The sequence below is a fragment of the Rhagoletis zephyria genome, unplaced genomic scaffold (genome assembly GCF_001687245.7).
Source record: "Rhagoletis zephyria isolate East Lansing unplaced genomic scaffold, Rhagoletis_zephyria_1.1 Rzeph_scaffold_01221, whole genome shotgun sequence".
NCBI lineage: Eukaryota > Metazoa > Arthropoda > Insecta > Diptera > Tephritidae > Rhagoletis > Rhagoletis zephyria.
In genome coordinates this window covers 73568-98683 of record NW_016158305.1, presented here as the reverse complement: position 1 = coordinate 98683, position 25116 = coordinate 73568, and the positions used below count along the sequence as shown (strand labels likewise).

General features: G+C 34.2%; 1 protein-coding gene across 1 annotated transcript; it reads left to right on the top strand.

Annotated features, from left to right (window-relative positions):
- Positions 1-15: 15 nt before the first annotated feature.
- acs (arcus) lies at positions 16-23961 on the top strand. Its single transcript, XM_017616518.1, has 9 exons — positions 16-164; positions 19787-19903; positions 19969-20119; positions 20270-20391; positions 20458-20684; positions 20746-20876; positions 20954-21132; positions 22978-23153; positions 23720-23961. The coding sequence occupies exons 1-9, from the start codon at positions 16-18 to the stop codon at positions 23959-23961; spliced, it is 1494 nt and encodes a 497-aa protein (XP_017472007.1).
- Positions 23962-25116: the final 1155 nt, after the last annotated feature.

Genomic DNA, 25116 nt, shown 5'->3' with positions numbered 1-25116 from the left:
GCAGAATATGGTCAGATGAACTCATGCCCGACGACTGGAGTTTATGTAAATGTGCTCTGCCTAGGCGACCTACGCGCCAACTACCGCGAACTGATTGGACCTTGTCAGTATGACTTTAGACCTGGCAAATCCACCAAAGACTCGCGAGAAAAGGATCAGCACACGTCATATATTTGTCGATTTCAAACTCAACACGGCTATGTAAAATGGCGTCCGAGTCAATTGTTTGATATCAAACGAAGTTTCCGACAAGGTGACTCCCTTTCATGTGATTTCTTTAATCTGATGTTGAGGATGATAATAAGAACTATAGAATTGAACTGCTCAAGCACAATTCTTTACCAGAGCGTACGATTTCTGGCGTATACCCACGACATCGACGCCATCGGACAAGACGATGTACCTCCTGTTATCAGACAAACAGTCAGAGCATAAGCGTCTCGGCACCCACGTCTTTGTTGACGTGGTTGTAAAATTGAAAAAGTAGACGACTTCGTTTATTTAGGAACCTGGGTTAACACCTATAATAATGTAAGCCTTGAAATCCAACAGAGAATCACTCTTGCCAACAAGTGCTACTTTGGACTAACTAGGCAATTGAGAAGTCATGCCTAAGATGGTGTATGGCGCATGGATAATTAAAACCACTGATGAAGCGGCTCTTAGAGTTTCTGAGAGAAAGATTTTGCGGAAGAATTACGGGCTTTTACACGTTGGCGACGGCGAGTACTGCAGACGATGGAATGATGAGCTGCATGAGCTTTACAACGGCATGGACATAGTGCCATAGTGCAGGGAATCAACATACAGCGGCTTCGCTGGCTTGGTCATATCGTTCGAATGGACACCGACGCTCCAGCACTGAAAGTATTCAACTCGGAACCCGCTGGTGGTAGCAGAGGAAGAGGGAGCGCCCCACTGCGATGGAAACACCAGGTGGAGAAGGGCGTGGCTTCACTTGGCATTTCCAATTGGCGTCAGTTGGCTCAGAAGAGAAACGACTGGCGTGATTTACTGGACTCGGCCAAAATCGCTTAATAAGAAGAAGAATATAGAGCAACTGCAAGGTGCTGCTCAAACTTACTTTGTATGAATAAATGCTTAAGGCGGAAAAAAATTAATGGTAAGTCCTAGCTAGCTCTTTATTATACTAAACTTTAGCAATTTTTTTAAACAAATTTTGCCGGGTAAAAATCTCGAGTGCAAAGTTCGAAGTTATAAAAAAATATCCTACAAATTTGTGATGATACTATAAGGATGCTGTTACAGTGCCAAAACATCTAGGATCATAGAAGAAGGTATTAAGGTCTGTTAGCTTTTGTGGAAAAAATTAGAAAATTATTTTTTGTCCCGTATTCGGCATCCATAAATATGGTATTCTAAGGGCCGGTTTCTCAATGTCTGGTTAACACAAATCGGAGGCAGATGATCCGATTAAATACAGTGATTGCTTTATCGATCACATGAGTTTTATGAGTCGAAAACGTCTATAATGATGTTAAACTGGGAATTAATGATAGCAAGATAATGAGCAACTGGCCCTAAAACTGAACGATTATTTTGTTAACAGCTACCATGATCACGCAATGGCTCACTCGAAATTTACTTCAGATAAATACGTAAAATATGTGCATGCATGTGTAGGTATTTATGTATGTATGTACATATATCAAATCAATAAAGATAATGGTTGATCGCTGTAAATTACATATGTACATATGTATGCATAAAAATGCTGCCCACATGTAGTAACATACATACATAGTTGTAAAAAAAGTTGTAAATATTAGGGTATTCCATACATACAAATGTAATATGTATGTATATGGTTTTCTTATATTCGAACTCAATCAACTTTAATAGTTGATAAGATATTTACCTTTTTAATTAAAAATAATTTTCTAATAACATCAGAATATGATATGAACATTCATTAATCAGACATTTATGTAAGTACATAAACCATGGATGTCCAACATTTTTTCCTTGCACCTCATTGGAAGAAGGCATGGTGTTTTGGGCAACAAGCTCATTATTATAGACCGATAACCAACTTTGTATTTAGCACAAATGTATATATATAGATATTTTTTGGAGGTGGGGCAGCCTTGATGTAAACCAGGCATACCCAACGCTGGCAGAGCTCCATTGGAAGTGCAAAAGTTCTACCTGCGACGGCGCACATTGTGACGATCCGGTATATATTGCGGCCAAAAATAGAACGGGCCGTCGTAAAGAAATGACGCCAACGTCAACGGACACGCCCACTTTCCATATATGCAGAAAATAAAAATGTCTCCAACTTTAATAATAAATATTTGAGATATAATAATAAAAATTGAAATCTAGGCGGATGTAATGGATACCTACAACTGAAATAAAAATTTGTGTACTACAAGTAAACAAAGCCGAATTGGATGTGAAAAGAAAACGTCAGAATACCAAATTTTCTTAATATTCAATTATTTTTAATTTTGCTAAGTTGTTAAAATATATAATTTAATCAAATGTGAAAAAATGGTGATTTTTGTGCAAGTATTAGTGAATTTCAGCGCATTTAAAGTTTCTGCGGCTTCGTTTACGTGTAGACCATAATTGTCAAAATCGGACAAAAACCAAAGTAGCTGTATATCGGAAGGCGCCACCTTTGTTCGCCGCATCGTGGTGAAATAGGGGTAAAACCACCCCTGCTTACCATGTAACCGGTGGTTTTCTGAATATATACTTAATACGTGCGCCGGATATTTAATATTCGGCTTCGTCCGAACTTAGACTTATTTACTTGTTTTTGTAAAGATATGTTTTAATCGTTAACAANAAAAAAAAAAATATATTTATTTTTAAGTCCATTTCTGTCAGTTTGTCAGTCCTGTTATAGGGAAATTCTAAATATAAATTGTAGGCATTTTAGCGTTTGTAATTAGTTAAATATTTCAGTTTTTGCATTTTTTAAAATTGCAGTTATATAATAGGGTGGCGTGACAGTAACTATAAATTACCAATTTTTTGTAAAAAGCTTCGCCTATCTTATAACGTACCCTGTGCAAAATTTCATTAATCTATCTTCAATAGTTTTCGAATTACAGAATTAAAAGCAGCTAGATGGGTCAAATCATACACTGTGCGCTGGACCGATTTGAAAATATCTCAAAAATGTAGCTTTTTTTTTAGGAATAAATCAAGTTTTTTTTTTAATAATTTTTGGAAAATACAAAGATCACCTCATATGACAAAACAGTTTAAGCTTAAAAAATCTGCATAATAATATTTTAAAAATTTTCAACGGAATAATAATAATGAGATTTTTGATGCTGTTTTTGAACTTCTTTCAAAGATTGGTTTAAGAAAAACTTTAGTAGTTCAACCAAAGCTTTACTCATTTAGACTGATGAGGTAACTTTGGAAAGGTATTTTCTCACCCTTTCATATTTATTCGTCACGTCGATTTTTTATTTATTTTTGCAAATATCAACCCTCTCAATTCCATTTGGAATGACGCTCGTTCATCTTATCTTTCTCTTTCATACTTTGAATGAGTTTATTTGCAAAGAATAAAAGAGGGTGAGAAAATAATTTTTTAATGATACCTCAGAAGTCTAGATCGGGATATTTTGGCACATTTTTAAAGCTTAAACTGTTTGGTCATCTCAGGTGATTTTTTTCAAAAAGTACTTTCAGAAACCTATTTTTATTCTAAAAAAAATCTGTTTTTAGAGGTATCTTCAAATCGGTTCAGCTCACGTAAATCTTAGTCTTTTCCCGAAATATATTGGTGATGCAGTCTAATGTACATACATATATAGATATATATATATATATATATATATGCATGTATGTACTAGAGAGCTGCATGACCCTGCAGGGAAACCTTGAATCTAATTCAGTACTAGATCTTTATCTATCACAAAAATCGAACCAGTCCGATAGTAACTTGATACCCTCTAGTTAAAACGCAGTGAAATGTGGTACTTTTACAAAAATATTTTATTTTATTTTTTAAAAGACTTCAATAAAAGGAAGGAAGGAAGAAGCTTATCAATATTTTTTTTATGTAAGTTACCGGATAACTTTTTAGACCACATGAACCGTTTTCGATAATCGGAAAGGTGGTACGTCAAGGCTGGTTCCATACTAATTTGGTTTAGTTCCGATAATTTGATAATGAAGAAATTAACGGTACTCTTAAATTTTTATTAAATTTATTTTATTAAAAATTACTTGTTAATACTACATATCGCTGGTTGAGAGTGAAAAGTTGCTCAGTCCACTTGTTCTAAAAAATTTTATTTTGAAGCAAGAAACAAGAACAATTACAAATGCATTTTCTAGTAGATCGAATTAGCTATTTTATTTCTAACCATTTATATTTAGTGATACAGAAATTTGCTAAGTCCAAAATAGTCGCAGGAAATGTTATAAGTCACAAAGAATACAAAAACTTTTCATTAGAAATCTATATTTAAGGTGAAGAATTTAGAACTGGTTCGGATCGGAACTATAGAAAGAGGGATGAAGAACGAACTAGATTTCATCTGTAGAATTTAGAACTGATTCCGAAGTATCAAAAAGGTTAGGCAGCGAGCGCACCAAGCCATTTTTTGTTTGCTTTAAATAGATATCTATTTGTTTGGAGATTTTTCGTTCGAATAGGCTTTCGTTCTGCACTTCATAGATGCTTTTCCATAGTTTAGAAACACAAAACCACAAATTTGTATTAACATTTTAACAACTTGTGCCGGTTGGCATTCGAGTCAGGGACCTTCAGGAATCTAACCAATAATAGCAATGACCTCTGCATGCTCAAGCTAGAGCCAAAGGTATGCAAACGTGTTTTCAGTTTGAATTCAATTTGTTACAATTATTCAAATAAATTTCATTTCAAATCAAAAACCCATTTTTTTGATAATAATTTAAAATCTCTACAATGACAAACCAAAAAGGCTCTGTTTGAAAAAAATCGCGTTACTTTTTTCGTCTGTCAATTTAGGGATTAGTTCGGAACTATCGAAAAAGGAATGCAACGGATGTAAATCGACACTTCGCAGGTCAATGCAATTTCGAGTTCTCCAACTGCTAGCATGCAAAAGAGAATTAATGCTAGTCACTGTTCTAAATTATCTAGTACCAAACCAGTTCGACACTAGTGCGTTTCCCCAATGGGCATGCATTCAAACTACATACGTATTAAGTCACTCGTTTTCTTTTCACATATGCACACACTCGCATAATTTTATCTCCAAACATAAAGTGCGAATAATTCACTCAATCAAGTGCTCGACTCAAAGAATGAGTGCTTGGTTTGAATAGCAACTCTGGAAAAAAGAGTGTACAGTTTGTTTATTAGGGCGAATTTCTTTGCTTAGGAATTTTTTTTATAACAAATATTTTAATAAATAAATAGCTGAAAAATTTATCAAAGTATCAAAAAAAAAAACAAGTTGTAAAGATACATTTCCACAATTTTCCAATGGTGTATTCGTTCCTACCGAAAAATGTTGCCTTTTAATTGTCCCTTTCTCTTTTTCGTGATCGATTCTAAAATAAAGGCAAATGGTGAGAAAATTTGTTTGTGTGTGCCCGATGTCCAGAACGTACTAAAATTACGGAAGGAACAATTTTCCACCCTATTGAATAGCAGCAGTACTGAAAGTTGTGAAGAAGAGGAACCCGAGCCCCCAGTAGATGATGGTGTCTAAGTGTTTTAAGCCGCAAGCTTCAAACACGAATGTAGCCAAAGAAAATGTCCTGTAGTTTATTTCAAAGAACATTGATTAGCTCCAATTTGAAAAAGATAAGTACGTNTCTTTTCACATATGCACACACTCGCATAATTTTATCTCCAAACATAAAGTGCGAGTAATTCACTCAATCAAGTGCTCGACTCAAAGAATGAGTGCTTGGTTTGAATAGCAACTCTGGAAAAAAAGAGTGTACAATTTGTTTATTAGGGCGAATTTCTTTGCTTAGGAATTTTTTTTATAACAAATATTTTAATAAATAAATAGCTGAAAAATTTATCAAAGTATCAAAAAAAAAAAAACAAGTTGTAAAGATACATTTCCACAATTTTCCAATGGTGTATTCGTTCCTACCGAAAAATGTTGCCTTTTAATTGTCCCTTTCTCTTTTTCGTGATCGATTCTAAAATAAAGGCAAATGGTGAGAAAATTTGTTTGTGTGTGCCCGATGTCCAGAACGTACTAAAATTACGGAAGGAACAATTTTCCACCCTATTGAATAGCAGCAGTACTGAAAGTTGTGAAGAAGAGGAACCTGAGCCCCCAGTAGATGATGGTGTCTAAGTGTTTTAAGCCGCAAGCTTCAAACACGAATGTAGCCAAAGAAAATGTCCTGTAGTTTATTTCAAAGAACATTGATTAGCTCCAATTTGAAAAAGATAAGTACGTATTCCAAAAATGTATATATTCTCGACCGCTGTGGTGTAGTGGTTGGCAGTGCGCGCTACCACTCCACAGGGCATGGGGTCAAGTCCTGGTCAAAGCAACATCGCAAAAAAAAAAATATATAAAAAAGGGGCTTCTTAACAGCGGTCGCCCTTCGGCAGGCAATGGCAAACCTTCGAGTGTATTTCTGCCATGAAAAACAGCTATAGGTCCCTCCTCTTTAGGTGACAACATCAACATACATATGTGTAAGCTCCAATCTATTGTTATTATTAAGAAAAAAGTTATGTTTGCGGTTTCAACAAAATAAAACTAATTATGAATTTCTGTAGAAAAAACCCCGGTTTAATAAACAATGAAACTCCGATTAATTACATATTCTAAGAATCACTTAAAAAAACCGCCCGAAAACTAAAAAAAAACCGGCTAAAACTGGTTTGGAAAAACCGAGTCAATCATCCCGGTATGTACATAAGCGTGGTCCAAAAATGCATGTGAAAAATTAAAGTCGGAATTTTTTTGCTATCACCCCCTAGTATTGTTCTATACCGNACAATGAAACTCCGATTAATTACATATTCTAAGAATCACTTAAAAAAACCGCCCGAAAACTAAAAAAAAACCGGCTAAAACTGGTTTGGAAAAACCGAGTCAATCATCCCGGTATGTACATAAGCGTGGTCCAAAAATGCATGTGAAAAATTAAAGTCGGAATTTTTTTGCTGTCACCCTCTAGTATTGTTCTATACAGAAAAAAAATAAACCCCTATTTTTTTATTTTGAAATCAAAAAATATTTAGAGGGCGCTCAAAGCGCCCAAAGTTTTCCATGAATTTTATATGGGGAAAAACAACTTTTTGTATAAATGGTACATAATTCTTGAAAATCAATATTTTTCGATCGGAAAACTCTGTTTCTCTTCAAGAGATTCCCAATAATAATACCCAATAATTTATGTAACTATTTTTTTATAGTAAATATATTTTATAGGTCCGTCAAAACCCCCAGAAGTCTCCTGAAGAGAATCGGAGTTTTCCCATAAAAGAATATTGATTTTCAAGAATTCCATACTATTTCTACGAAAAGTTGCTTTTTTCCCATATAAATNCAAGAGATTCCCAATAATAATACCCAATTATTTATTTAACCATTTTTTTATAGTAAATATATTTTATAGGTCCGTCAAAACCCCCAGAAGTCTCCTGAAGAGAATCGGAGTTTTCCCACAAAAAAAATATTGATTTTCAAGAATTCCATACTATTTCTACGGAAAGTTGCTTTTCCCATATAAATTACGTGGAAAACTTGGAGCGCTTTGAGCAACCTCTAAATATTTTTTGATTTCAAAATAAAAAAATAGGGATGTAATATTTTTTTTCGATCAAGAACAATCCTAGGGGTGAGAGCATTAAAATTCCGTCTTTACTTAATTTCTGCAACACTAATGTACACACGAGTGTGTACACATAGAGCCAATTTCACAGTGCGTAGTTAACTCCGAATCGCNTTTGAGCAACCTCTAAATATTTTTTGATTTCAAAATAAAAAAATAGGGATATAATTTTTTTTTTTCGATCAAGAACAATCCTAGGGGTGAGAGCATTAAAATTCCGTCTTTACTTAATTTCTACCACACTAATGTACACACGAGTGTGTACACATNTCACAGTGCGTAGTTAACTCCGAATCGCCAGTTAACTAGAGATTTTCAGTACAAAAATCTGTAGTTAACTCCCGATTCCGAGTTAACTACGCATTGTGAATTTCGCCCATAAAAGAGTTTGGCTAAGGTGGCTGCTGTAAAATTGCACAGTATGTATTTGTACATAGACATAGATGTGATAATCTGCTGATAAATTAACGTCTCCCGAAAATTTCCAGTTAAAACAACTTAGTTGAAAATCTCAGTACTTATCATGTAGGTGCTTGATAAAAATTTTCTGCGCAACTCTACTACTAGTTTTTAATTACATACACAAACGAAATTGTTGAGCATACTTTATATGGAAGAAAGTGCACAATCCCAGCAAACAACTAGCCACATTCTCCAATCTCAAACGTTAGAGAACGATTCGAAAAACTATCGAGAATCATAGCGATCTCAACAAAAATGGGACATAGTTCTCGACTCGAGAAAATATTAATTCTCTAATCGAGTTCTAATGAGATTCGAATGTGAATTTGAAACTGCTTTAATAAATAAAGAACTTTTGTTGTAAAATTTGTTTTAAATGTATTCGCAATAAAATAATAATGAATTAATTGAACTTAAAAATAATTTATGATTCATCCATTTGGAATATTGCTTATTTACATTCATTGGAATTTGCGTTGTTTCTCTAATCGTTCTCGAATCGAATTCTAATGTAGTTCTCTAACTTTGTCATCGACTCGAGAACGATTAGAGAATTACCCTAGTTACCTAATGTAGAAATCCAAATTTCTCTAATGTTATAGACTGTGTTTGCTGGGATACCGTCAGCCAAAAAATTTTCTAATTTACTAAAAATCTACGCAATTTTCTAGCGTCTTGAAATTTGCACTTTAACTTTAATTTTTCTAAAATTTCTAAAAAAAAAGTTTAAAATTTTTGGGTGAAATTGTTAATGTTTTTTGTTTGTTTGCGATAGCGATTTTTGGGATTCAGCTCCAGCCTCATAAGAAGCGGCACCCCGCAAAAGGATGTCCTATTCCCTCATCCATAGGACGCAGCGGTAAACACATTGCTGTGTGGCATGGAAGAAGGTGCCTGTAAGGTTATCACGTATGCGGATGACCTTGCTTAACAGTATCACTAGTGACACTATGCAGGTAAAATTGAAAGAAGTAGAGAGTTGGACAAAAAATAACGGTTTAAATGTAAACAAAAAATAACAGTTTAAGTGTAAACCCAAGCAAGGCAGAGCTTATACTGTTCACAAGAATGTACATACATACTACAAATCAGGTTAGGCATTTGCCACTTTGTTTATTCTCAGCAGTGAACATACCTTTATATACATACTAGCAAACCCGGCGAACATCGTTCCGCCCAAATTTAATTTTTTATTGAAACATTTGGTCCAACATTTTCACAAATAATTCACGTGCACGTTTGGTTTTATGGTCGTCAAAAGGCATATCCTCTACTGCTTTATGCCCGTGAAGAAGCTCTTACGGCAACAATGATCCGATTCGATGATAGATCGTCCTTCAATCTGTATAGAACAATTGGTGGCAATTTTAAAATGGGGTAGTTATCTTTGGTCCACAGAAATCCAATATACATAGACTTATTTCAGACGAAATATCGAAAAATCTTACAATTGTATTTGAAGGCATTTATCAAGAATTGTCTTTATTCTGTTTTGTTGCCGCAAAGCAAGGACCGCCATGGTTCTGGTAGTTGATTTAACGGTTGTAACTTGACTTTGATCCCTGGTGTCTCCGAATGACTTCACTTGACGATTTTTACCAATAGATCGACTCCAGCGCCACCTTGCAGCTCTTTTTTTGTGCAATATTATTGCTCCTACCGTTACCAATATATATCTCGAATATGAGCCAAATTGGATTATAAATATGATTTTGAATAAAAACTCGACTCCAGTGAAACTAAACTATACAGGGACCTACTAAAACACATACGAAAATTTCATTAAAATCATTTTGGCCGTTGAGGAGGAGTTCACTCACAAAGACACGTACCGAAGAATTGTATATGTATTTACATATAGGTAAAAGTTTCAGTATGTTTGGACGGCTCCACGCGCCTTTTCCAATGGCACCCACTTTTCTCTCTAAGAGTATGGGATTGATTTTAAAATCTTCATACCAAGTTCTAGGATTATAAACGCTTCCAGAAATATGCGGTGCCTATAACCAATAAAGCCTATTTAAAAAAAAAATCGGTACAGTCGTTCGCGAGATCACCTCTTATAATAATTGGTATAGATAATAAGTATATATAACTAGCCAATACTCGCTTGCTTTGCGGCGCCCTAAAACACATTTTGAACTGTGGAAATAATCAGTCAATTCTATTCTGTGTATATATGCATATAATACGTGTACCGAATTTCAAACAAATAGGAATAGAACGGTCACTGGTTCACCTACCAGAAAAAATTATCCTATATTTTAATGCGCCAAATTTCAAGCAAAACGGACCATATAAGAAGATTTTTTCGAATAGATGGGTCCTTGGTCCACTTACCGGAAAAAACGGATCCTATATTTTAATCAAGGCAAAAGGCTACCTACGAACTAAATTTCAAGCAAATCGGGCCACAAATACGATTTTTCGAATAGATAGGTCCCTGGTCCACCTACCGGATGCTGAAAGCTTTTTATATACAAAATTTCATGAAAATCGGACCAGCCGTTCGCGAGATTACCTCTTACAAAAAAAGATACTTCTCCTTATATAATTAGTATAGGTTTGTGTACTAATTTATATACTAAGTATGTACATATTTTTTAATGATGCTGTTTGTTATTTAAATAATACAATTAATTTCCAGTGCGGGTGGTAAATGTTTACACTTTATACGTAGTCAACCAGCACGAGTTCTTATCACTAACCATGTATATATGTATGTATGTGTTAACTATAAATTCTTAATTGCCATTGCTCGACTAAGATTACAAATTTTATTGTATCCAGATTTCGAGTGTTGACACTGAAATGTTTAAGTATTTGTCTGAAATCGCGCAACCTGGAACAAACGTCTTTGCTAGCATCATTGATGCCTGATATTCGCCATCGAAACAGGTTCACATTTCAGTCTGACTCTGTTAGTTTAAGCGAATTGATCGTTAAGTGGCACATTCATGGACATACATATGTTTAATTAAGGATATTTTGTTAAAAAAAAAACTTAATTAATATATGTAAATGTAAATAATAAAGTTGCGGCTTAAAGTTTGAGTAACCATTTCTAGTTCAAATTTGTGCACAAATATAATTGTGATATATATTAAACAAAAGTACAAGTGTGAAATCAATTTTAAGATTGTGTTAAAAAGTTATTAAAAATTGATGCGATCTGTAAAAAATCCATAAATTTTTTTCAAAATGATGTAAGTTTAAAAACATTTATATTTGTATTAGCGGCTCCCAACTGCATATTATTTCAGTTTCGAAAATCTTTTCCTAGTAGCAAACGTTTGTAAATATTAATCAAGGTGTGTCAACATAAAATTCTGTAAAACAAATCCATTAAAACATTTCGCCGATAAGAAAGGATACATACTTATATTTCGAAACATATCTTACACACGTTTGAGAAAGGATAATTAAAAAAAAATTACATTCTCTTAAAATTATTCTTTCACTATATCCGCATCCTTATAAATAGTCCTATTATTTTTCCCTGACCGGGAGTCTATATATTTATATGGGATACACATATTTTAGACCCGGAAGTCCATTTTTTCACTTACGCATGAAAGTTTTTCTTACAGGTTCGGATTCTAAGGACAAAAATACCTAACTTTTGTTTGAAACTTATTTCGGAAGTGCCTTTTTCAACTTCTAAATGACCGCGTCCTGGAGTCCTGTTGAAAAGTGTTGAAAATGGCATTTCTGAGAAAAAAGATTCAAACAAAAGTTCTTTATTTGTATCCACAGAATCAGAAACTGTAGTAAAAATATGTATGTCTTATTTGAAAAAATGGATTTGTGGTTAGTTTAACCCGCTCCCGGTCCAAACCGGAAAAAAGTTTCCGAAAAAAAGTATGAACTTTTATGGGCAGAATTCGAATCTGTGGTAAAAAATATGTGTATCCCACTTAAATAAATGGATTTCCGGTCAGTTTAACCCCCCTCCGGTCGAAACTCGAAGTATGTAATATGATCAGAAGATAGAGCATCCCCGATTGAGTGTAGGTGAGATTTTTGCGGGTTTCAATAAAAACATTTCCCACCATTTTAGAAGGGGTAGACGGGTGATCTAGGACCCCCGGTATATAAGACTAATGATAATGAACGCTACGAGTTAACGCGACTTTTCGAAACTATAACTAATGAAAACTGTCTTCGTTTATCAATGTCACAAAATCGTTTAAATTCATTGGCAATTGAGGTTTATTTGATGATATATTGAAGAATGTCAACTTTCAAGATGTTTTAAGCGATTTTGTATCTAAAAAAGTTAGGGGAGTAATACTTATTTAAAAAATTGACTTTAAAAACCTTTTTTTCGTTTTAAAAATACCAACAACCCGAAATTTCATAAAAAATGTGCAAACATTCCTTTCATTTGTTTTATTGTACATTACGAAGGTATGTGCCTTACCCTAATTAAGAACATAAGTACTTGCATTGTGATAGAGAAAATATTATTCTTGAAGTTAGGAAAAAAATAAGAGGGCCGCGAAAATTGCATTGCTTAGGGGCCTTGATATGGTCAATCCGGTCCTGGTCGCGACAAGGAAATACAAAGGAAGGAAGATATTAATTATCAATAAAATATGTATAGTGCACATAGTAGTGCTTATTACGCTTATTACGCTTAGAACATCAGACACGATGCATTTAGTGGTGAATTCTTTTGAAATTCAGGCATGCACTTTGGCTGGCTGTAAAAGAAAAAAAAAACACGACAACGTTCACAACTGCTCATTTGAATTACATGAGTGGCAGTCAGGGCCGTCGAGAGAAAGCTCGGGCCCGGGACTAAAAAATCATGGGCTCCTATATATAAATTGTATTAATTTAAAAGTATATGGCCCAAATCGCCGAAAACGAAACCGAGGGGAAACAATTTTTTTCTCAGTTTTCGCAGATTTTTGATTATATCTGGGTCATACAAATTCTGAGGTATCAGACAATATAATTATTAACACGAATCTCTTTCTCTCAAACATGAAAATTCACTTAATCCTGAGACCAGTTTTTTGCGATATATTTGCTTCTCTTCGCTTGCTTTGTATTACGGAACGCGGCCAAAAGAAGCAAAATAAGATGGTAAACGAAGAAGAAGATTTTATGATTGAATAATAGAAATCAGTTGGATATAGTATTTTTCTAATACTATTTTTATCCTTCAAAATGCACTCCCGAATGGTGGTCTAAGATTTTTCCTTCAAGAGTTACGGCCACTTAAACTGCCTTGTCCTCGAATCTAATATCGCCAAACCAAGCATATGCTTTCTGAATAATTACGTCATCTCCCAAAGAGCTAAGGAAAAATCGTAAAGCACCACTCGCATTTTGTAGGGTAAGAAGAGTACTAAATGGCATAGAGCAAACAAAAGTGGTCATTAAAGCCGTTTTCCTATGCAACAGGAGGTACAATATATTTCAGATATATAGTATTAAATATTGCCACATATTTATGCTTTCAGATGCAAGAAGAAAAACTATCGGAAAGTTGTATTCTAGCGAAATTCAGCGGTCTTTGATAAGCACTGTGAGCCGAAACGTATTGTAACAGTACGCGTTTTGGGTCATATGATAATTTTCTATAATTTATGGAGTCAGAAACAATGAGCACGAATCGGAATATATTTTTGTAAAATTTGTAATAAAAGCCTATAGCGAAGGGGAAATTACATTGTACAAAAAAAGTTATGGTTCTGATATTTTGGGCCCCTCTCTCTCGACGGGCCTGGTGGCAGTAATACGTTACCTATTTCTCTCGTTTTCTCTAATGGCTTTCACGACTTGATGAAGTTAGTATAATAAATAATAAGTGTTTTTTGAAAGATCTGGATTGAATTTAAAAATTTAATTATTCCTCACGTACGTTAAAATACATTTAATGTGAATTTATAACCTGTTCACTTATGTTGTTGCTTAATACCCTGCAAACCAAAGTTCCCGAAATCTTAACGAAATCTTTAGGAGTATCTGATTTCTGTAACGATTTTTTTCCGAATCTTCAAAGAAAATTATATGAAGTGGTTGACACGAACTCGTAAAGAAATTTCTGTACGAAAAATAAAAAAAAATTCTGAAAAAAGTCTGCAAGAAATTCTTCACATAGCAGCATTATTTTCATTTCTTTACCGATTTTCCTCCGAAATTTCGTAAAAGAATGGAAGTGTGCGTAATTTATTTCATTTTAGAAAATTCGGCAAAAAATCAGATGGGATCTTTCCGAATTCTTTAAAAATTCTTTACGATTCAGAATACTCTGTAAAAATGGTTTGCAGGGTAATTACAATTTTTTCTAAAAATAAAATTTTATTCATACATTGCAATTTATTTGAATGTGTGCAACATTCGAACAATCGTGCACCAGTTATTATTTGAATAATTAACAACCAGCACGGTGTTATTAACATGTGCTAAAAAATAATTATTTCAGTTTTCTGGCAAACGGGTAATTTTGAGGTGTATCACCTTTAAAGTGAATGTGTGTGTGCCGAGTATAGAAAGTTCAGTTACGTACGAGCTTTGATTTCTTTACTTGTTTCTATATAGTAATAAAATTTAATATCCTTCGGCTATTTGCTATCATTACCTTATTTTATTGACTAATACTAATTGTAAAATCGACTTATTAGTCAATTAGTCGTTTTCGTTTTGTACATGAAATATCAATGTACATTGACATCAATGGCATTTTATGACCCTTTAAGTATACATAGATATTAAAAAATATTTTATCAAAAGGTACCGCTTATATTTCTCATTAATAGTGTGGAATATTTAAAAATAATATAATTTCAGCATAAGTAGATAGAACCTGTTTTTAAATCACTCATATTGATTAAGAGGGAGTCAGAATGGTTAATTATTATATGGATACTGATATCGTACTACGTTGTAAAATCTTAATAGATAAGCAAGAACCAATGATAAAAATTAAATGGGCATAAGTTTTTTTTCCTTCCACGAAAACCGTCACATTGCGTGTAGAAAGAAGTACCAGTCATCAGACTAACTAAATGCCGTGGTTGTAGTGCCGTAGAAGATATTTTGCGTTTTAATGAATTTAGTTGATCGTCTCCTAACACATCTCTTCAATAAAACTTTATTATAGCTAAGGCGTAGAGACTAGTATTGTCAGATTTTTTTTTGTCCAGGCATACGGGACAAACGCATAATTTGTTCCAAAAATATGGGATTTATGAAAATTTAATGGGACAAATGAGAAATAGGGGATTTTCTTTAAAAGCCCAACTGCGAACCAAATATTACAAGTTGATTAATTTCAACGAAGTAATATTCAGATTAGTTATAAACTTATGATAAATTTCGTTTGTTTCATGACAGCACTTTTTAATTTATACAAAAATATATATGCACGTAGACCATGATTCAATAATAGAAAGGTTTTGTAATAAAACAGTCTTCTCGCTCCCACACATAAAATCGACTCCTTTACTTGTGCAGAATGGTGCTGACTCTACAGTTTTTAGTTATATTAGTAGTAAAACCAAAAATTCTTCATACTAAATATTCGTTGGCGTCACCTTCGTTTGTGTAATTTTCTAGAACAAGTCTAGAATAGCGACAGTTAAGCTATAAAATAACAAAAAATGCCGATTGATAGAACTTTTTACGCTGATTTCAACGATACCAAATTTATTTGNAATTTATTTGGCGCAGGTAAAAAATAAAGAAGATATAAGAGGTTTATTTGTATTTTTTATTATCACTAAATTGTTGAAACCCAAAAGTAGATCATAATAAAATATGTAATATCGAATTACAGATAATAACTTGTACTCTCTAAATAATATAGATTTCTTTACCATTAATTATGCAATTTTTTCAAAAAAGGTTATTTCATGAAAAAATTACATTTGTTCGTTTTTTTGTGGTTTTGGTTTAAAAATACAAAAAGCTATAAATTATGTACATCAGCTGAAGAACAAATTAATTACCTTTATGGTGACGTCATTAGGTTTTTAATCGGTTATTAAGTTCATAAGATATTAATATTTAAAATATCTAAAAACTGAACTTTAACCTTCTAGAACCTCTTCATTTTTTACTTGCGCCAAATCATTGTTGGTTGAAATGAGCATAAAAAGTTCTATTGATCTGCATTTTTCGTTTTTGCATAGCTGAACGGTCGGTATTCTAGATTTGTTCCCGGAAATGACGAATAACTTAAATCAAAATTGCATATTTTTATGTATTGATTAGTATTTCAATTAAAACACCAAATATATTGCAAATTCGCATAGAATTAATAATACACATTTTACTTCTAATTGTATACTTTGGTCCTTTTTGTAGTACCATTCCACTACCGTTTTCGCAAAATGCGACCACATTCTTCCCCTTTCTCCTACTTCCAAAATACAAATCTAGATAAAGGAGTGTCAAATTTTAGCTGTCACAAATTACACAACCTTGTATTATTGAATCATGCACGTAGACATATAATTGACAAAACCATAAAAACAAATGATGCCGTTGGCAACTTATCTTTATTTATTTATTGTCAATAATTTTCATTTCAAAATTTCGATATTTTTAATTAGATTTCCTAGAAAGATTTCGAGTATGCAGCTCACTTTAGTATAATAAAGTGTAAAGTGCCAGTTTCAAGTCGCTAAAAATTACCATTGATTTTTTTTATTTATTTTTTGTTTTGTGGAAGGTGTTGCGCATTTTCTTCCATATAAAAGTCAGTTTTGTTCATGCGTTATATAGAAGAAAATTCGCAACACCCTCCACAAAATTCTAAATATTCAATGGTAATTTTAAGCTATATTTCTCTTACACTCAGAAAAAAGTTAGATAAATATATTATTCCCAACACATGATTTGGTAACTATTACAAAATAATGTAACTATAACCAAATTAGGTGTTGAGAAAAACATACTGGGTTGACGTAACTAAATTCTTTTCTCAGTGTACAGAGTTGCATGCAATAATGCTTGTTAATGTCCTACGCACAATAGCCGCGTTACAGCATGATCATGTTGAGTATAGAAATTTAAAGTTTGAAATGAATAATGAAATGTTCGAAAATTCGGGAAAAATCTTGTCCCGGCGGAACATTTCAAATGTAATGCAAAATACGGGACGTTCCGCCAAATATGGGACATTTGGCAACGATAGAAGAGACACAAATGGGTGATTCAAACGGGGGTTTGGTTAAATTGAGGGCAAAGCAACATTGTAGAGGAACTTAAGCGGCAAGAAGAGAATCGTCTACCAGGCATCAGCCCACCGTCCTAAGGACCACCCCTATTAATTCCGTATGTGAAAAGTTGTTATGCAAGTCCAATAATTGAACTGTACATATTCGACCCATTGGAGATTATATTACCAACAGCAATCCAAATGTCCATAAATATACACATAACAAATTTACTAGGCCTTACAGTGCCCGGTATTGGCACACCATATAAGCTGTTGGAAAAATAGTAAACGTGACATAATTTCGCTAAAACTTTAAACAAGTAAGAGCAGCGCTGTCTTCGGCTATGCCGAAGGCTTCATACCTTTCATGAGCATATGAAAATTTTACTTTAACACTGAGGGAAAACGTATAACGAAAGTGCTCATAACTGAAAAATCAGTTGTAAGGAGGTTGGCAGGTTAGGGTAACCCCATCTTTGTTATTTTCTCTGTAAGTATTCTGTTAATAATGAGTGAAAACAGTGCGAATTTTCATGTTCCTAGCTACTTAAATGGAGAAGTTATAACGAAAAATCTCATATCTGAACAATCAATTGTATGGGAGCTATAGGTTATAGTGACCATCTTTGTAATTTTCACTCTAAGCTTTTTGTTGATAATGGGTGGAAATACTGCAAAATTTCATGTTCCTAGCTGCATAAATGGAAAAATCTCATATCTGAACAATCAGTTGTATGAGAGATATATGTTATAGTGGTGCGATTCTTCCGGATCCGACAAATGATTAAAACATTATAAAAATACACCCACCTACCAATTTTCATCCGGATATCTCGAAAACTGAGAGACTAGATTGTATACAAACTAAAGGCCTGCAAATGTTGAACTATATAACATAGCGGCATGTGTCACATCATGCAAGTGCCAGTTCATATTATGTCGCTCATACATGTTTCACAATAAGATATGAAGACACTGTCGAATAATTGAAATCAAATCTATGCATGTCAACTTAAGCAACACATGCGACATAGTCAGCATTATTAATTACATTTTATATACGGGAGAAGATTTTGTAAATTGTTAAGCACCTATTATAGTAAAATCCATTAAAGAATTGTCTAATTAAACACTTGTATAAATTTTCATCCAAGGCAGGATCAAACAGTATTAAAAATATGCTACAGAAGCACAACAGCGAACAACAGCTTAGCTAAGTAGCAACGACATGCTAAAACAGTATGTTTGAGATGGAATGACATGGCACAACACCTTGTTTGAGTTGACATGACATAGCAATGCACGAAATTTAAAAAAAAAGACATTTTTACAGAAAATGTTGAATTTTGCAGTTCTTTAATACAAACAGACGGACAGACAGACAGACGGACAGACGAATATGGCTAAATCGACTTTTTCATTGACATTTCATGCTCATGAAAGGTATAAACAAATAGTCGGTAACCTAACACTTGTTTCTTTGCACACATAAATATTTTCTACGAAAATTTCAGCATAATGGTACAATTAAATTATCTTGTTATAAACTAATGCATATTCATAAAAAATGTTGTAGGGTAAAAATCACGAGAAACGTATCCTACAAATGTGTGATGCTACTACAAGGGTGCTGTTTCAAAGCTAATATATCTAGGATCATTTAAAATGGTTTTAAGATCTTTTAGCTTTTGTGGAAAAAATTCGCAAAATTATTTTTGCCCCGTATTCGGCTCCCATAAATATGGTCACCGTGCCCATAATCTACATAGTATATAAACAATATAGGAATCAACAGCGAACAGCATTCCGAATATACATACATACTTACATATATATAGTTATTTCTAAAATGACGATCGTCGTCTTTAAAAAGCTTTATGTATTATTGCTTTTAGATAGCCCTGAACAGTAGCTGTGGTGTGCGCTTTGCATGGCTTAAATAAATACATAGTTCATCATACGCACTGGTTACCAGCTGAAATACAAATGTACATAGTACATATGTAGATTGGGCCTCATGCATAAAAAGTGAATTTCAGCTCCGACTCGATTTTCAGTGAAAATTCTTGACTGTGCTTCAGTACAAAAATTGAGTGTGAGCTTAAGCTCATTTTTTATGAATGAAGCCTATTGCAACAATACAAACATTTAGGTTAAGAGAATGCATACATTCTGCGAAATCAGCGCAGCTCTTCAGGGTACTCTTCAAAAAGTACGCCAATGCCTATCCCTCAATCTAGCCATATGGTTTCTTTATTATTTAAATGCTATCTGAATTTGTATGTGTACAGATATATAAGTATATGAACATACTACATACATAACCTATCCAAAACTTCTCCAAAACAGAACACAATCTAACGGAAATGGTCAGTCACAAACAAAGGAGGCAAATGGACGTAGCGCAGAGAAGCACAATGAAGACTATGATCCACATTTACATCGAGTTGTGAAAAATCCCACCACGTATGTAATATGAAACAACGTGATATTTGCATATGTAGATAATACTAAGCAATATTGATTTACAGAAATTTGCAAAGTTTTGCACACTTTTTGAAGGCCTCAGTGGGGTCGGGAGTTTTGGCTATGCCGAGCGCATTCGCAAATGCGGGTTACATCAATGGACCCATACTTACGATAATTATTGGCGGACTGGCGCTTCACTGTTTGCACATTCTGGTGAGCTTATGCGTTAAACTAAATCTAAAGTTATCATCTTAGTATAATTTGCCTATGGCCTTGTCTGAATATACATACATACCTACATGCATACATACAGTACAAATAACCAATTCTTTTAACGAAGACATGAACTTCATTACTTCGCAGATAAACTCAATGTACGAGCTAAGTAAACGTAAGCGTGTACCTTATTTGACATTTTCTGAAGCGATGACAGTTGGTTTGCAAGATGGACCGCCCGCTTTCAAATTTGTTCTACCCATAGCAACGTAAGTACACACATATTTACCATTTAGCTGCATTGGCATTTGTTCTTCTTTACTTTTCAATTGCAGTCCTTGTGTTGACGGATTTCTAGCCTTTTATCACTTTGGTATTTGTTGTGTGTATGTGGTGTTCATTGCGGAGAGCATCAAGCAGATCGTTGATGAATACCTGGTGGTCTTAGATATTAGGCTGCATATGTGTTTCCTTTTAATTCCACTCTTTATGTTGTACAGCATACGAAATCTTAAGTTACTGGCACCTGTCTCATCTGCTGCTAACATATTGCTTATTGGTGGTAAGCAAGGGAGCTTTTCGATTTTACATCTATGTATGTATGTACCAAATTTATATTTCAGGCTTCGGCATTGTGTTGTATTACATTTTCGAGAGTTTGCCACCGATTTCGACACGTGTACCCTTTCAGGATGTCTCTAGAGTACCAATTTATTTTGGTACAGTACTGTTTGCTCTGGAAGCTGTCGGTGTAGTAAGTCAATTCGATTCATTAAATATATCATGCTGATGCTAATTATGTAATATCTGTATGTATGTATTTTTGCTTAGATCCTTGCCGTGGAGGAGAATATGGAAAATCCGAAATCATTTGTAAAGCCTTGCGGCATATTGAATATTGGCATGTCAATTGTTTTGTGCTTGTACATACTACTCGGTTTCTTTGGTTATTGGAAGTATGGCGATGAAGCTTTAGGCAGTGTCACCTTAAATATACCTCAGCATGAAGTGTAAGTTGATTTTAAGTATTTAGTACTTTTACATAAGTTAATTTGAGATTTTTTCTAATAACTTTTGGTTTCGATGAGCGGTGCAAATAAGAGAACCTTTCGAAAGTCAAAAATACTTATAATGGTATGAGCGTTTATCACGCGAACATACATACAACCTCTTTAATCGGGTTTTCCAAACTGGTTTTAATAGATTTTTTTCCACAATTTTTAGGCGATTTTTGGAAATTGTGATTTTTTGAATATCGAATAAACCGGAGTTTTAAAACGTGTTTACCAATCTTGTTCTTATATAAGATCAAGTTCCCATCGAAGATTCTTTTTTGGAATACGTACATATGTTTTTCAAAGCGGATGATGAGCGTCATGCCTAATTTTAGTAGTTTTCATCGAAAATAAGTAAAAAAAAAATCTAATTTTTAATACCCTAGTTTATACATATAATTGGAAGTAGAGAGCTTCCTCCACGATCTAGTTTCTCGCAGACATCCATGGCACGCGTTTCCGTGTTTGTATACTCAAATTATGTCAAAGTCATGCATATGTATGGATGCAATGGACGTCCTTTTTAATGTAGGAGCAAATGAACGTGTGATTAATAGGTATATTCGATGAGTGCACTACAAGTTTAGAACAGTGCAATGCAGAAGAAGAATATCTGACATTTAGCGCAAGAAATTACATGTGTTTAGTGGAAGAAAACCCCTCATCGAACGCTTCTTTCTGCACTAGAGTACTCTAGTGCTTTCATCGAACAGACCTAATATTACTTTTGATCTCATTATATGAAATGTAGTGACCAATTTTGTCCTAGCATGCCCTTTGAAGAGAATAACTGTACCTCAAAAACCAGAACGGGTATGAGAAGCAACTAATTGCTTTACTTATAAGAATTGCCACCAGCTAAGATTCGAACCCGAAGCTTGAAGATTGCTATGTCCTTCACTCATTTGCTGTACGTATCAAAGATGAGTCGAGGACTAATTGGTATCGCAATTGTACCCTCCATGAAGAAATAATAACAAGTTCTAGTCAGTAACTTAACCTCACTTTTTCGTCAATTCTAATCCGCTCACGAATTTTTAAGTAGTAGAAAAGGTACTTATTATTTCCTCTTTTTACTCCATTTCTGCAAACTATTTAAAAAAAAAATGGGCAAGCTCTCCCTCATCGTCTTGATTTAAAATACATTTGTTTAGCAAGGCTTTTTCTTCGAGGAACGGTTCTCAAAGAAGATTCTTAATTTTGCCGAAGAATATTCCGACGAACTGATAACCTCCTCCTTTTTTGGAAGTCGGTTAAAAAAGCCTTTCCAAAGTTCGATGTTGTCAATGCCTTTGGTTGACAAACAGTTACGACCAAAAAGCTTTTCAAAGATACCGGTTTTTAAGCCTGAATATACATATGTTTGTGTCGGCAGCTCCATACGGCTTGGTCATGCTCGCATTTTTAACCGACTTCTAAAAAAGGAGGAGGTTATCGGTTCGTCTGAATATGTTTTTTTATGTATGTTACCGCATAACTTTGGACCACGTCCATTGATTTCGATAATTCTTTTTGCATCGGAAAGGTAGTGTGTCAAAGGTGGTCCCATACTAATCTGGTTTAGAACCGATCATTAGATCATGATATATACATAGATCCTATTTCGTTACCATTAGGTTGATACCGTCTGCTGCCCCTCCCTTCTTCCTCTTGAAGAAAAACATCTCAGCTTCTACTCCTTCTCGCAGTATCGCTCATTCGGACCATTATATTTGATTTTATTCTCAAAATAATTAAATATGCATATAAATATATTTTTATAAAGTTAATATGTATTTATATATCGCATTTTTTTACCAGATTAGCTCAAGTAGCGAAAATTATTTTCGCCATTACCACCTGGATGACTTATGCGTTGCAGGGCTATGTCACCACTGACATCATTTGGAATAAATATCTTTCGAAGCGTACAAAGGATACCTCCAAGCATGTGCTATATGAGCTTTTGCTAAGAGCTTGCATTGTGATCTTAACATGTAATGTATCAATTATATTGTATTGCCTTAGGGTACCTTTAGGGTACGTTCACATAGAAAGCGGGGCCGAGCTGAGTGAAGCTTTCAAATTGCTGTAGCTATATGAAAATGTTCATACAGAAAGCTTTTTCAGAAGCGTTTTCAAGGTGAAAGCAAGCAATTTTTGAATTTTCTATTAAATTTTTCAGCTTCACGAAAGTGCTGCAATCAATGATATCAAAATATTCAAATAAAAACGAATTTTACAACTAATCTTTTAAATAAAATTGCGCAAATATTTTTGCCGCTTTTCTCTGACGGTAGTTTTTGTGGTATCTTGTAGCCGATTCCACCAGAAAAGATCCGCTTCGCTTCGTTCAGTGTGAACACCATCAGCTTCGCATGGTTCCGCCTAGCTTCGCTCTGCGTCGCTCGGCTTTCTGTGTGAACGCACCCTTAGAGTATTTGTTATTTCAAGCACTTAACTACAAACATAGCGCATTTGTATATCATCTACGTCAATATCTCCTATCACCACACAATTAGATTTTAATGTGGTTATTAACATAACTATTTACCTTTTACAGTTTGTTTCGCTGTGGTCATACCTGATTTATCGCTATTCTTATCGCTGGTTGGGTCGTTTTGCTTATCTATACTCGGGCTGATTTTTCCTGCATTGCTACAAATCTGCGTACAATATTACAGTGGTTATGGCCGATGGAAACTTAAACTAATAAAAAACGTATTACTGGTGGCGTTCGGAATATTTGGCGGAGTTGTCGGCACTTATGTTAGCATACAACAAATTATTGACAACTACAAATGAGGAATCGCATAAAAACAAAAACAATAAGTTATGTGTACATGAGCATAGGAATGTATGTATGAATGTAGTTTAGCTACCCTGCAAAAAGTGGGACTAGGTTAAGTACTAGTACAGGACCACGCTACCTTGTAACCAACACTAGTATCCAAAATGGTCCAAATATATAGAAAAAATACTGTTACATCAATATTGCGATGTCATTGGACCTGACCACCTCTGGTCCAACGCTGCATAACATGGGACCACTTCTGGTCCACCACTGCATAACATGTGACCACCTAGACAACTACTCCTTTTGGACCATGGCAAATTCGGCAACCGAATTATATTGACGATCGGCCACGAAGAGGTGGTGTTCAACACATATATCAGTTTTTTACGTTTGAAGTGGTCCAGGTCAGCATAACAAGTTACTAGTATGCAACCTGGTCGTTTTGCTCATACTTTAAAACTACGACCCAGTGGACCACCTGGTCCTCAAGTTTTTGCAGGGTAACTTATAGGTAGATATAAAAATAGAATAAACTAAATAATAATTTTAAAACCTTATGTTAGGTAAGGGAGGTTCCATGGGAAACTGAACCTCAGAGCACACAATTTTTTCTTTATAAAAATAACAAATGTGTGGACAAGACATGAACACAAATCTTGGATCAACCAAAAAATAACAAGTTAAAGCTTTAAATGCATTTTTATTGCCTTTTTTTGCGTTTTCAAATCAAGTTCTAAGTAAATTTTTGAGTGAGTTTCAAATAGGTTGTGTTGAAAGTACATACTGTCACACAATTTGCGATTCTTAATTGAAGAGTTTGGTAAAAAAAAATATGTAGTAGAACTCATCAGCGTTTAATAAAATTATATTATATATTATTGAAGTCGGTTTTGTTTTTTATACCATTAACAGGTCTATTCTGCACGTTACCAAAGATTTTGTAACCGGAAAATTTTATTACCAAAAAATATTACCAGTTCTTGTCACTGCGATTCTAGGAACGTTGGTAATGCAGTTAAAATATTCAGCAATTCAGCTATGAAGAATTGTGCAAATTCTGGCATTGCATATTTCACGGGGCAATACTTTGTTACCAGCTTATGAGATGGTTACAAAATTTACCGTTTACAAGAGTACACAGAATGCGAAAAGGGTTTAAAAAT